The 15,127-nt window shown below is 34.0% G+C and overlaps 1 protein-coding gene across 2 annotated transcripts in view; it reads left to right on the forward strand.

Annotated features, from left to right (window-relative positions):
- CDK13 (cyclin dependent kinase 13) overlaps nt 1–15,127 on the forward strand; it is a 111,084-nt gene that overhangs the window by 61,919 nt on the left and 34,038 nt on the right. For both annotated transcript variants that reach the window (XM_060157352.1, XM_060157353.1), the window contains exons 6-7: nt 8,104–8,293; nt 9,654–9,710. In XM_060157352.1, coding sequence (XP_060013335.1) covers nt 8,104–8,293; nt 9,654–9,710 — 247 coding nt within the window. The remainder of the gene's footprint in view (nt 1–8,103; nt 8,294–9,653; nt 9,711–15,127) is intronic.

The following is a 15,127-nucleotide window of genomic DNA, read 5'->3' on the forward strand; positions in this document are numbered from 1 at the left end:
ATTCTTTATTTCTGTTACAGTGTTTTTGATTTCTGTCATTTCCTTTTGGTTGTTTCTTAGAATTTCCATTTTTGTGCTTACAATACCCATTTGTTCTTGCATATTGTCTAATTTTTCCGTTAGAACCCTTAGAACATTAATCATAGTTACTTAAAAATTCCTGGTTTGATAATTCCAATTTCTCTTCTGTATCTGAATCTCCCTGATGCTTGCTTTTTCTCTTCAGACTATAAAGAGGTATTGGATAAAATAAACAGATAAATCGGCCTTTAGTGTAAGGTTTTATGTTTATCTGGCTAGCAGTTAGGTTGTGTTTATTGTTTGCTGAAGCTGTGTCAGAGGCTAAGATTTCCTCCCCTGTTGTCTTTTGGTTTCTCTGGAGACTTCTTAAATAAGGTCTGAGATATGCAGTTCTTTCAGATGTTGTACCCTGTTATTATATATGATGGTAAGTTATGGGGGGAGGGGAAGTGTTCTGTAGTCCTGTGATTTGGTCTCAGTTTTTTAGTGAGCCTATATCCTTCAGACATGTTTATCAGTTTTCTTGTTTCTTTTCCCTCTGAAGTGAGACAGGAATGCTAAAAGGTGCTGGAGGTCAGTGTTTCTTTCCCCTAAGTCAAAGGCTAGAGTGTTCTGGAGTTGGATATTTCCTCTTTGCCCGGCTGATAAGGCTCTTATTGAACCCCAGTTGGTTAGGCTCTGGTAAAATAGTTTCTCTTGAGGGCAAACCTTGGTAAAGAACAGAATGATTAGGGTGTATTTCATCATGACAGTTTTTCCTCTCCCCTTGCTGGAAGAACAACTTGATTTATCTCTGATCTTCAGTGTGATAAGCTGGTAGGGTTCCTGGTGATAAAACTCACAGAAGGTGGTGGTGGGGGCTTCCCTAAGACTGGAACCCCTGGAGTTTTTAACTCTTAAACTTGTTCACACTGAGCCTCTAGCAATTTTTCAATTATAGTTTAGGCTTTCCTACCAAGGTAATGGTTCTTGTGGAGGCTTCTGCTTCTGGGCCTCTCCTCTGGTGAACTGGTGATTCTCTGTATCTGCCTGTCTCTCTCACCAATTTTGGGGGCAGTGCTTTGCTCTGTGACTTCAGTCTCTGATGGATCTAAGAAGAACTGTTGATTTTTAGTTTGTTTTGCTGTTTTCTCATTGTGAGGATGGGTGTGGCGACTTCCAGACTCCTTACTGTTGGACGAGAAACCATAAGTCCTCTGTGCTAATTGTGGGTTTTTTTTTTTAATTCTGTATTTTACTTTTCTTATTAAGGAATACAACACATCTCTAGGTGATAAAACTTTCTTTTATCTAGCTGCATAATATGCCGTGGTATGGATATACTGGGCTTATTTAGCCATTCTGCCTTGATGGGCACTCAATTTTCCCCATCTTTTTTCCATTACAAACAATACTGCTAGAAATGTGCTTATACATGTATACTTGCATACTGGTGCTGATATTTCCTTAGGCTACTTCCAAAAGTGGGATATTCAAGTCAAGGGATATTTTCTTTTGTCAGCATACTTTGCCAAAAAATTGTAGCAGTGTATGAGTTTCCTTTCATTTGGACATCACTGGATATTGCCAATCTGACAGGTGAAAATGGTTTCTCATTGTTTCTTTGATTAGTACTTTCCTGATTACTAGTGAGGTCTGAAGCATCTTACATATGTTTACAGTTTTGATTTCCTATGTGCATATTTATTTGTGATATTGCCATTTCTTTCATTTGGGTTATTTGTTTTTTCCTTATAAATTTGTATATTAGGCACAGTTGTTAATATATTTAAAAATTATTATTTGTGCTCCTTGTAGAAAAGTCAGAAGATGGCAGCATAAGAAGAAAGTAAAAATCACCCATCTGCTCACACAGAGATAAACTGCTCTTAGAATTTTGATATTGGACATTTTTCTAAGCATATGTATGCATATAAATTCCTACCAAAGTGAAATTTTATTTGGCATGCTATATAAAAAATATTATTACATATGATTTTATTAATGTTTAAATACAATATAGGAAAAAATATCAAGCAATAGAAAAAACTTTTTGAAATGCAGGTCGTGACCTACTAAACTGATTTCATGACCCACAGTTTGAAAACATTGCTTAAAACTACGTAAATATACAACCTCGATAGAAATAAAAACCAAATGAAAAATATGGGAATAATAAATATATCCCTTAATTCAGCATAATTTGAATGCCTTCTAAAATTTTCATTTATTTAGTTTTGTTTCAGACACTTAAAAAATTCAGTATTACTGAAATGTTCAAACATACTTAAAAGTAGAGAAGATGGTATGATGAATCCCATTGTCCCCATCCCTCACATTTAGCAGTTATCACATTTTGCTAATCTTGTTTATTTCTCTCCCTCGACTTGTTTTTATTTTGCTGGGTTATTTTTGAGTGAATCCCATGCATTATATTGTAAACATAAATTCTTGATTATCTGCCTGTAATCTATAATGAAGTTGCTATTATGTTAAAAAAGACAAGAAGGAGGCCTACCTAACAAAATTGGCAATTTTATATTATTATCTAACTGTCCATATTCATGTAGTTGTCTCAAAAATATTTTTAATAGTTGGCTTTCTTTGAATCAGGATGCAAACAAGAAATCTGCACATTGTATGTGGTTAATTATTATCTTAAGTCTGTTGTCATCTACAGTATCCTTCCTTTTGGTGGCGGGTAGCTTGTTTTTCTAACCCTGATATTTCCTATAAATGGAAGTTAGATCTAGATGATTATTTAGATATAAGTTCACTTCTTTGACAATTGTACTTCAGAGGTGATGCTGGAAGCTATTATCTCTTACAGTTTCTCTGGGCAGGAATTTGGGAGCATCTTGGCTGGGCGGTTTTGGCTTGGATTCTCTCATGAGATTGCAGTGAGATGTTGACTGGAGCTGTAGTCACTAGAAGGTGTAACTAGGGTTGGGACAATCTACTCCAGGGTGGCTCCCTCACATCGCTAGCAAACTGTCGTTCCACTGTTGAGGGGAGGTCTCAGTTCTTCTTAGCACGGGCCTTTCAAAAGTGTTGCTTGACTATTCTGACAGCTTGGTGGCTGGCTTCTCTCGGGGCAAATGATCCAGGAAAATAAGATGGAAGCTGCAATATCTTTATGACCTAGCCTTGGTGGTCAGTGACATTACCACGTCTTCAATATTCTGTTGGTCACACAGGCCATCCTTGAATGGACGGCATGGATACCAGCAGATGAAAATTACTGGGGTCACCTTAGAGGCTGGCTACTGTAAATGATTTTAATTTAAAATTAAAAGTGCGGGATTTATAAATTTTTGATCCTATACTTGTCTTTTTTTTAATACTAAAAACCTTGGTTCCTAAGAAATTAGCATTGTCCTACAATATACATATAATAATTTCAAGATAACAATGTTAATTACTAAGAAGACTACTGAATGCAGTTTAAGATTTCTTATTGGTTCTTTTTGTCCTTAGCATATGCCCCACTAGGGATAATATAGTCAGAATCCATAATCAGTTAATGTTAGTATAGACGGTTTGATACACGTGTAGGTTCATCTGTTTCTAATTTTTCAGGTACTGTTTTTCTAACCTTTTCAGTGTGATGATGTATAGTTAATCATGTGAAACATTTACATGGTTCCAAACTCAAAGCTGTAAAGCAGGGCACATTCAGAGTAGTCTCATTTTCATTCCTTTTTCCAGTTCTCTCCCTTACCCAGGGACGACCTTTTTTTTTAAGTGTTTAGTTCATCCTTACAGTTTTTCTTTGCTACATATTCACCCTCCCCCTTTTATATAAAAGATGTCATATTAATAACTGCTCTGCTGTTCCTGGTTCTTTTCATTTAATTATATATACTGAAAATTACTCCATATCAGTAGATAGATATGGCTACACAGTACTCTGCTGTGTGGATGTATCATAGTTTATTCCGTTAGTCTCCCACTGATAGATGCTTGCATTGTTTCCAGTCTTTTGCTATTAGAAATAATGCTGCTTTGAATAGCTGTCTGCCTACACCATCTTGTATTTTTGTCAGTGAATTGTTGGACAGGCCCGTAGAATTGGGCTGGTTAGGTCAAACAGAAATGGAAATGCTAAATATGATTAAGCTAGCTAGATATTGCCAAATTCCTAGCAGTGTATGAGAGTGTTCCTTACAGCTTTGCCATTAGAATCTGGTGTCATACATTTGAGCTGTTGTTAATTTGTTATTGTGGTGAAGTTTTAGCTTGAGAAATACATTTTTATTATGAGCAAGGCTAAGCGACTTTCCATTGGTTTAAGGGCAGTTGGCTACTGCTCGTGTGTGTGGTCTGGGTTATCTGTCTTTTGCCCACTTTTCTGTGCGGCTATTAATCTTTTTCTTTTCAATTTAGAGAGGTTTTTTTAGTGGGTATAAGTAATTTATCTGGAATAAGTTGCTAATGTTTTTTTGCCAGTTTGCTATATTTTTCAAAATTTGCTTACAGTGTTTTCAGCTGCTCAGTAGATTTTTGTTTTTACATAGTCACATTATCAGTCTTTTCCCCCTTTTCCCCTGTTGCATCTTGGTTTGATTCCTAGTTAGGAAAGTTTTCCCCACTCTGAGGTTATTAAGGAATTCATGTTTAAAAAAAAATACTTTCATGGTTTTATTTTTTATATTTAATACTGGTTCATTTGCTTTTTATGCTGGTATATATGTTGTGAGGAACAGACCAGTTTTAACTATTTCTATCTGGCTATTCACGTTGTCCCAATATTGCTGATTTATAATAAGTTGATCTTTTCTCCCACTGAATTGATATGATGCCATCTTTATCATTTACTAAAGTTCCATATATACCTGGGTGTAATTCTGGATTTGTTTTATTTCATGTTCCTTTCGCAGTATCACACTTTTTAATTATAGGAATTCACTATTCTGTCTTAAACTGTCTGGGCTGGTAGAGCCTAGTGCCCACCCCGCCTTTCTCTTTCAGATATTTTCATTGCTGTTCTTACTTAGTTATTTTCCTGTGTGGATATAACGTCAGCTTATCTAATTGTAGGAAGAAAACAAGGTATTTTTAAAAATAGAGCTTTGTTTAATTTATAAATTACTTAGGGAAAATCTTTATCATGTTGAGCCTTCCTAAGAATGTATCCATTTTTTTAATTATAGTTTTTTGCCTTTTAAAAGTGTTCTGTAATTTATCTCTGATGTATTTTGCACATTTCTTAAATTAAAAAAAATTATTTATTATAAATGGGACCTCCATGTTTTTCTTTTAACTGGTAGCTATGTTAATGACTACTGTATGTTTTATTATTTTATTTTTTAGATCTTTTTTTAAAAATTTATTTTATTTTTGGCTGCGTTGGGTCTTCATTGCTGTGCGCGGGCTCTTCTCTAGTTGCGGAGAGCAGGTGCTACTCTTCGTTGAGGTGCGCAGGATTCTCATTGCGGCAGCTTCTCTTGTTGCGGAGCACAGGCTCTAGGCATGGGGGTTTCAGTAGTTGTGGCTCGCGGGCTCTAGAGCGCAGGCTCAGTAGTTGTGGCTCACGGACTTAGTTGCTCCATGGCATGTGGGATCTTCCCAGACCAGGGCTCGAACCCATGTCCCCTGCATTGGCAGGTGGTTTCTTAACCACTGCGCCACCAGGGAAGCCCAGTGACTACTGTATGTTTTATTTCTGCTGTTTTTCTAAATTGTGTCACTGTTTTTAACAGTTTTTTAAATTGAATGTATATGTCCTTTCAGAGAACAAACATTCAGGTCATCTGCATGCAGAGATAGTTTTAGCTCTTCTGTTTCAATTCTTACTCTAATTCAGTACTGTCTAATAGAAACAGAATGCAAGACATTATATTTTAATTTAAAATAATCGGTTAGTCTCATTTTTGAAAGCTCTGTTCATTTTAATAATATTTTTATTTAACCCAGTATATCAATAGATTATTCCAGTATGTAATCAATATAACAAATTATCAAGATATTTTATTTTTTTTAGTTGTTGTAGTAAGTTTTTTTGTTTGTTTGTTTTGTTTTTTTGCGATACGCAGGCCTCTCACTGTTGTGGCCTCTACCGTTGCGGAGCACAGGCTCCGGACGCGCAGGCTCAGTGGCCATGGCTCACGGGCCCAGCCGCTTCGCGGCAAGTGGGATCTTCCCGACCGGGGCACGAGCCTGTGTCCCCTGCATCGGCAGGTGGACTTTCAACCACTGCGCCACCAGGGAAGCCCCAAGACTTTGTTTTATATTAAGAAAATTAATCTGTTATGTTGCAAATAGGTTCTTCAGCTTGTCATTTATTTGCCTTTTACCTCTATTTCATATTTATTTCTTACATATGTGTTTCTAAATTTTTATTTAGTGAAATTTGTCAGTTTTTTAATAGGTTTATTTTTGGTATAATTCCCAATCTGCCTTTGGGGTTACTGCCTTTGTCCCAGTACTATTCTGCCTCTTTTTTTCCTTCACTGATTTAAAATGGCTGTTTTCATAGTTAGTAGATATGTATTTGGGATTTTTTTTTCTGGTATATATTATATGCATTTTTCTATGTGTCCCAGTAGTACAGTAGGTCATATTAATTTCTGGTAGGGCAAATGTTTATTTTAAGAAACGTTTTGGTTGATACTCTGGTTTTGTTTTCTTCAAGGTGAACTTTAGAGTTAGTTTCTCAAGTGTTCTTTCAGCAAAAGAAACAACAAATCATTGGTCCTTTTACTGAAATTGCATTAAAATACAGAATTTTACAATTTGGTGAATCCTTAATAAATTTGTATAATTGTTAAAGTTTATTCCTAGTTGTTTGTAGTATTTTTTTTCTATTGCAAAGTCATTTAAATTTTACTTTCTAATTGTTTCTAATTTTAATTTCTAATTGTTGCTGGCATATATAAAGTCTTTTATTTTTTGTGTATGATTTTTTTCTAACACAGCTACTTTTTTATTCTTTTGGATCTTTTAGAATCGTCATCTCATCTACCAATAATCATGTTTTTGTCACTTTAAGTTTTTATACTTTGTTTTTAATTTTACTTACTAACTTCTAGAATAGTTAGTAATAATGAACATTCTTGTCTTGTGTACAGCATCTGACATTTTACTATTAAATATGACAATAGTTGTTGGTTTCAGAGAGGTACCATTATAAACTTTTAAGAAAGAATCTTTCTATTGCAAGTTTACTGTGAAATCTTTGCTCTGTTCTTTTTTTTTTTTGGCCGTGCCCACAGCTTGCAGGATCCCTGGACCAGGGATCAAACCTGGGCCCTGCCGTGAAAGCACCGTGTCCTAACCACTGGACCGTCCGGGAATTCCCTTTGCTCTGTTTTTAATCACGAACTGATCATGAACTTTCTTCAGATGCCTTTTTTTGGCATATTGATAACTTTTTTACTTTGAAAGATAGATGTATTGAATTTTATTAGCTTTTCCATTCTCGAATTGATAAATTAAACTGCCTGATTGAGATATTTGTAGATACAGCTTTAGATTCAATTTGTGCAAGTTTCATTTAGGAATTTTGAATCTATCATATGTATGTTGTGTATGTGCTATATGCTGTTTTAGGATTTAGTAGCAGGATTAATAAGCTGGTATTATAAAATAAAGTTGTAATTTGTATGCTTTCAAATGCTCTGGAGCTGTATAAAAGAATTAAATTATATGTTTATTGAAAACTTAATAGAAGTCATCTAAAGCCCGACTGGGCCCAGACTCTTTTTTTTTAATCAAAAGTAATTCTTACAACATCTTTAAATTTTCTTTGATGAACTATACTGATTTTATTCAGCTTCTGCTGAGAGACAATTTGTTCAATATGTAAAACAGCTAAGAATTTATTTTACATCAATCATACCCAGAAACTATGCAGTGTGGAAATTAGCAGTGTTGATTTTATATCATAGCAGTTTTCTTTGGGAGAAGAAGACTGGCTAGATAGTTCCTTGGGATGGTATTGATATTAAATTCAGAGAGAAGGACATGAACATTATTAAATGACAGAAGTAGCAGTTCTTTTCAAGGATTAATTTTCTCCCCAGCATTTTATTTTTTAAAATTTCTGAGCCTATAGAAAAGTTGTAAGAACAAAATCTTTAATGTGTTAATTGTTGTTCTTAGGTGCATTTTATCTGGTGTTTGAATATATGGACCATGATCTGATGGGACTACTGGAATCAGGCTTGGTTCATTTTAATGAAAATCACATAAAGTCATTCATGAGACAGCTTATGGAAGGTCTGGATTATTGTCATAAGAAGAACTTTTTGCATCGAGATATTAAGTGTTCAAATATTCTTCTAAATAATAGGTATGATATGAGTTTGATATATATGTTTAAAATGAGTCTTATATAATGTGTACCTTGATTCTGTTAAAAAGATTTAAAATTTAGGTTTTTATTGCTCAGACTATTTCAACAAAATCAATATTACAGCTTGGGCTACGTCTGAAGTTGTGTTAAATATACTTTAGTTAATTAACTTCCAATAATAGTTTGTAATGTATGTAAAATAATACTTGGTTGACTTGTTGAAGTTTCATCCATCCCCTCAATCCAAGGAATTTAATAGGATTAATTGGATCAAACCTCTAAAGAACTTTACAGTCCCTTTGACCTTATATAAATAGGGGTTTTCGAGTCATAAAGACCTGAGTTTGAATCCACGTAATAGTTTGAATCAATATACTAGTATACATAAACCATATAGTAGTTTACGTGACCTTGGGCAAACTACTTAACCACTCCTTTTCTTTTGTTGTTGTTGGTCAATAACAGCTGTCATACCTCCATGGGGGGGTGGGGGGGAGGGAAGTAATAAAGATTATAGGCACTCCCCCCAACCAAAATACTTAGTTGACCCTCTCATTTGATATTCTTCCAAATAATGTGAATGGTTCTTCTAATAATTAATGATGTGATTTCAGTTTTAGGTTAAGAATAGGTTTTAGCATCTTTTTTAATTTGGAATTTTTTTAAAAAACAGTCAGTCATCACAGTTGTAAAGTGAACATTTTTTGACGAGTATATGCACGTACATACATACATACATATTCAAAGCTTATGTTAAATATTTCACTGACAGCATAACCTGAACTCTGATAATTCTCTTGTAATTGGTACTATTTGTTGGTTTAAGTGAGGCATGCCTGGTCCTGATTTTAGTTAGTAGAAAGTGTTCTATAGAGCACCATGTCACTCTAAGAAGTGGAAAATTAAACATAAATTTAAAATGATGTGATTCATTTCTTGCGCATTATTGGCTGGAATTGAACAAATAATTTGTCTTATTACTAAGGTAGTATGAATTACCTCATTTTGTTTTATTTTCATTGAAGTGTACTTTTCTAAATAGGAACTGAATAGTACCGAGAAACTATTAGTACTATTATTACTATATATAATAATATACTATATATATATCATAATAATATAACAACAGTACTAGTGTAATATTAGCTGAAATTATCCGAAGAAAAGTACTGATTTTTGCCTTATATTGTTGTGAGTTTATCTATTTGCCTTTTCCTGTAGAACCTTGGGTACTGCAGTATAATCGAAGTTTCAGTTATATCAGTGAATTTTTGCTTAGTTCTAGGAATAGAACATGAATGTGTAAGATCAATTCAGAGTAGACTAATATTTTTTCATTTTATCTTACTTCCACCAGAGGGCAGATAAAACTTGCAGATTTTGGACTTGCTCGGTTGTATAGCTCAGAAGAAAGGTAAGAATATTTTCAATTGAATATTATAGACATTAGTGACCAGTTTTAGAAGTTATATTAAGAATACCATATTGATAGTTTATTTTTTAACAAAAAGGAAATTTTCTTTTCATGCTTAAATACATGAAATAATGAAGTTTTATACCATGACCATGTTGGGTTGACTATTTGAATTACAAAATTTTATACATTAAATCAATGTAAAAATAATAGATTTTTTCATACTTAGAGGTTAATATAATTTCTTTTCAAATGTGCCATTTTAAGTGTTTCTTAATTGAACTTAGGAATTTTTAAATAAAATTCATGCTTAAATTTCTAATGCATGTCCAGACGTTAAGATGTTTGTAATTTTGGGATATAATGAAAAACCTTAGTAAATGCTTTTTATGTTACATGTTTAAACTTGTATATTTTGTTTTAATTATTATTTTGGACTTACTTAAAACTTTTTTTAACTATAGTTATATCTATATATAGATGTGTGTTTGTTTTAAACTCCCTAGAACCTTTTATTTAAACAAACTATTGTGAGGAAGTTCAGTGTATAACTTCTTTGTGTGGAGCTTCTGTGGCTAAAGTTAGGGATTCCAAGTATCCCACTTGGCTCATTTTGTGCCTGATGGTAGTGAAATTGATTTGTCTTATTAGGATTATTCTTAGAAGAATAATATGGGATTTCAAAATATTTTTGTGAAGTAGGGAATTTTATATAAACCATGAAATTAACTGGGTTTAATATCTCCAGTTTATTAGCCCATTCCTTTCTTGTCAGACAGCATTATTTCTTTAATATATATACATATATGTATAAATTCCTTATGACAGTTCTATAATTTATTTAGTGTAATCATAATTGGATATAATAAAATATCAGTTAATTGGAATTCTTAGCAATAGTTATTTATGTTCACTGAATCTTTGCCAGTTTCTGGTTAGTTGAAAAAAAAATCCCCGTTTTGAATTTTTTTTAAGAGTGACAAATTTGTTTTTTAATCTTGCAGCGCCTGTGATATAATTCTGAAAATTATTTTTAGTGTTTAGAGGTTTTTAAATGGTATGTTTTGGATACATTAGAGTTCTGTTAAACTCAGACTGTGGTATGGACAGCTTGTTATGGACAGGGCTCCAGTCCCCTATACCTACTTTAGCCAGAGCTTTTCGGCCTTTATTTAACTTACTACACTTTTAATTAATATTTTATTTTAAGAAAAGGTGTATGTTTTTGCTTGTTTGTTTGTTTGAAGTTGTTCTAGAGCTTAACAGCTCTAACCCTCATTTTGCGTTTGAGAAAACGGAGACCTAGAAAGGGTTGAGTGACTTGAAAGATCCAAAAATATTTGTTAGTATCATCAAGAGTGTATAGCTCAAATTTTCCAACTCCCAATTATTTATTCTTTCCATTGTGTATAATAGTGCCTTTCGATAGAATTTGAAGGAAAAAGATAAATTGGTCCTTAAGTATACTTCTTGAATGACTAAATTTCAATGACTATTCTTTAGGGGGAAATTCTTCTTAATTAAGGATTCTACCTGCTTAGCTGGTTAACTGAGATTTCACTGTAGTTTGGTTATCCTTTCTTAATAGAAGTATATGTCTGTCATACTTTGACTATAAATCCCTTTCTTCTTGTTTTCGTGTTAGGTTTCAGTGGAGATGGAGAACAGCTAAATTACCATTTTCCATCTCATAGATTCTTTTTATGCAGATATTTGTTCACATTGGAATAGATATGTTCCAGAAGAACTGACTATAGAGCCAAATTTTATACGTAATTTTCCCATTGATTTTTTTTTTCTCTTTTAAAATGGAATGTTGGGTTTCAATGAAGTGTCAGGGGTGTGGCGTGTTCACTGAACCTTGGTCCCCATTGCCTTGCTGAATTGATATAAGAATTTTGAACTTAAGGAAGTAGGAAATTTAAAATCCCATAACTTTGCATCTTCAGGTAATGTATACTGAAATTTTCTGCTTAATCAAATTTGTAAGTTAAAAACTTGGTATATCATTTTGTTTTATAAGCAAATATCCTTTCCTTCAGGGTTATGTAGTCTTTAAAACTACTCTTTTTCAGATTCAAATAATTCCAGTTTCTTTAAAATCAGTTAGAGAAGTAGGCTTAATTTAATGGAATGACTTTAAAATACACATACTATTCTAGTAAATTTTAATAACATACTGAAATTCACTGCCTTTAGCATATTCACTGTATTATCCCAAGTTTTCTAGATATTTCTTGAAATAAACATACAGCAAAAGATTTCCATCCATATTTCTTTGTTATCATAAGCAGAAAGAAATCGTAATACCCCCATCCAAATATTTTTTGAAGTATTTTCTAAGTAATTAGCTATTACAGGTAGAATGAAGTGTTCAAGAAATTGTTGTAGGGTTTCTTGTTTTTTTCAAAATAGAGCAGATTTCAGCTTATCACTGTAGTAGCATCAATTACATCTCTCTCACTTATTTGATTTGGTATATCTTTTTTTTTTAATCAATTAATTTTTATTTTGGGCTACGTTGGGTCTTTGTTGCTGCGCCCGGGCTTTCTCTAGTTGTGGTGAGCAGGGGCTGCTCTTGACTGCGGTGCGTGGGCTTCTCATTGTGGTGGCTTCTCTCGTTGCGGAGCACGGGCTCTAGGTGCACGAGCTTCAGTAGTTGTGGCACGTGGGCTCAGTAGTTGTGAAGCGCGGGCTCTAGAACGCAGGCTCAGTAGCTGTGGCGCACAGGCTTAGTTGCTCCACGGCATGTGGGATCTTCCCAGGCCAGGGATCGAACCCGTGTCCCCCGCATTGGCAGGTGGATTCTTCACCACTGCACCACCAGGGAAGTCCCGGTATATCTTTTTTGAATATGAGGAAAACTTGATGGAACTACAGCTAGTATGTAGGAATTGAGTATGGGGTTGTGGGTGACCAGTATGGATCTCCTCTGTCATGTGTGCTACAGTAGAGGACAGAAACACTGGGCTAAAATCAGGGGGGAAAATGATTCCTTTAAACTTGAAGAATCATTTTCTTGTTTTGAACATCAGTATTCATGCTTTGCTCTATTTGGCCTTGGAAAATATAGAACTTGAGAACAGAGGTATTTGCCTCATTTCTTCATATCTGTTCAGTTTTTTAGTAGCTGTTTTAAGTCCACCTTTCCCCAAGACTTTTAGCCACAATGATAAATCCTCTTCTGAGTTTTTATTTTACCAAGTCTTAGCTACAATGCTTTTCCAAGTAATGGAGTATCTTTTTCACTTTATGTGACCATCTCATATGAAAAAATATGCACTTTACATGTAAGTTGAAATTAATTTCACTTTCTACAGAAGAAACTATAACTTAACACGTTTACTTTTTTAATGGAAGGAACTCAAAATCCTAAGGCCTAAATCAGGAAACTTTGGCTCTAGTCTTGGCATTTCCATTTTACCAGTTGTGAAATATTGGACAAGTCACTTAATATTTCTGTATGTCATTATTCTCAACTTTAAGATGAAGGATTTCAAATCTCTAAGATATTTATAGTGTATTGGAAAACATTTCTTTTGTGGTTCTGAAAGTTAGTGAACAAAATAGCTTTTTAAACATTTTTGAAGGCAATATCGCCATCTAGTGCCTTTTCATAAAATTGCCATTAAAACCAAAACTAAATTTTCCCAAACCTATGTAGGGTGTGAATGGAAGAATTACCTCTTGCTGCTTGTCCAGGGAGTAGATGAAATTATATTCAGAATTAAAATTGCCTCCTTGGTGCTGGTTTTTTTACTTTTGTTCTTGTCTTTTCACTACAGCTAGAATTGTAGTTATTTTAAAGACAGGGATCATTATCTTGAACTTTTGTGTTTTATATGCCTTAAAGCATAAAACACATTCATAGTGACCGCTTGATTAATTCTGATCCTTCAAATGTTATATTAATTATATTAATATTAATTGTTGGCCCTTCAAATATTATATTTTATTTTTTCCAAATGAAGTATGCTCATTTAGTCTTCCAGCAAGTTGTGTGATATTTCCATTTCTGAATCTCCCTTAAAGCTCCTTATGTATCTAATAAAGTCTATAAATGCGAAATATTTTGATAGCATCAAATATTTAAAATTACCTGAGATTTCATTAAAGTTTTATGATGACTTTACACTTTAATATCTTGTTAACCATATTAAAGTAGGAGGTTTGAAAAATAAAAGAAGTATTGCTGGTGGTGGTGCCACTTCCCTAGTAGACAAAGAAATAGTGTCTGCTTTATTTTCAAAAATTGTTAATGAGACTTATTTACAGATGAAGATATTCAGTAGAAGTTGAAATTCAGAATATTTAATGTCGAGACCATTATTTCTGGATTTTTACAAAGGTAGTTTCTAGCCGTCCAAGAGGAACAGCTTGTTGGAGTTACTGTTTTCTTTTTCTAATTTAATGTCAGAGGGATTTTATGTGTGTGTGTTTTGCTAGGTTATGGAATTATTGCTTGGGATTTAATTTTAATTGTGGGAATAAATTGGAGTGGTTCTTTTTCTATTTTTAGGGTTTTCTTTTTAAAGTATTAATTTATTCTGTAACACCTAAGAACCTCACTATATGTTTTTCCATCCTGTTTCTTTTTTAGTAGGGATGAATGTTTTTTTGTGAAAAGACTGGGTAGATATCTCAATAATGTAGTTTTTTTTTTTAGTCCGTGAAAGAAGAAAAAACTTCGCATGTGTGATATCACATCAGTTTGTGTTTTCTCTTTGTGATGTAAACAAGACCGTCTTTAGGATGTTGACAGTGGGTAGCCAAACCTAGTAGCCCAAGTCCTAAATGTTCAATTTTGAGGATTCTGGATTTTATTTATTTGTGTAACTTTGGATGATCGATTTTCATTATTACATCAGTACTTTAGTTTTCTTGGGATTTAAATGTCCTAGTTTCAAAACAGTTTCAGGGCTTCTCTGGTGGCGCAGCGGTTGAGAATCTGCCTGCTAATGCAGGGGACATGGGTTTGAGCCCTGGTCTGGGAGGATCCCACATGCTGCGGAGCAACTAGGCCCGTGAGCCACAACTACTGAGCCTGCGTGTCTGGAGCCTGTGCTCCGCAACAAGAGAGGCCGCGATAGTGAGAGGCCCACGCACCGCGATGAAGAGTGGCCCCCACTTGCCACAACTAGAGGAAGCCCTTGCACAGAAACGAAGACCCAACACAGCAAAAATAAATAAATAAATTAATAAACTCCTACCCCCAACATCTTCTAAAAAAAAAAAAACAGTTTCAGTGTCTTACACTTCTGTCTTTACATTGGTAAACACAACAACCGAATCATACCATGGAATATTTTCTTCATAATACTATAAACGAATATTGAATTGGGTGGTTTGAGATTGGCTTTATTCTCTGCTAACTCCACCCACCGTGGAATTTTCTTTTATGATTAAAGTCCTTCTGT

This window comes from Lagenorhynchus albirostris, chromosome 8 (assembly GCF_949774975.1).
Source record: "Lagenorhynchus albirostris chromosome 8, mLagAlb1.1, whole genome shotgun sequence".
Classification (NCBI taxonomy): Eukaryota; Metazoa; Chordata; class Mammalia; order Artiodactyla; family Delphinidae; genus Lagenorhynchus; species Lagenorhynchus albirostris.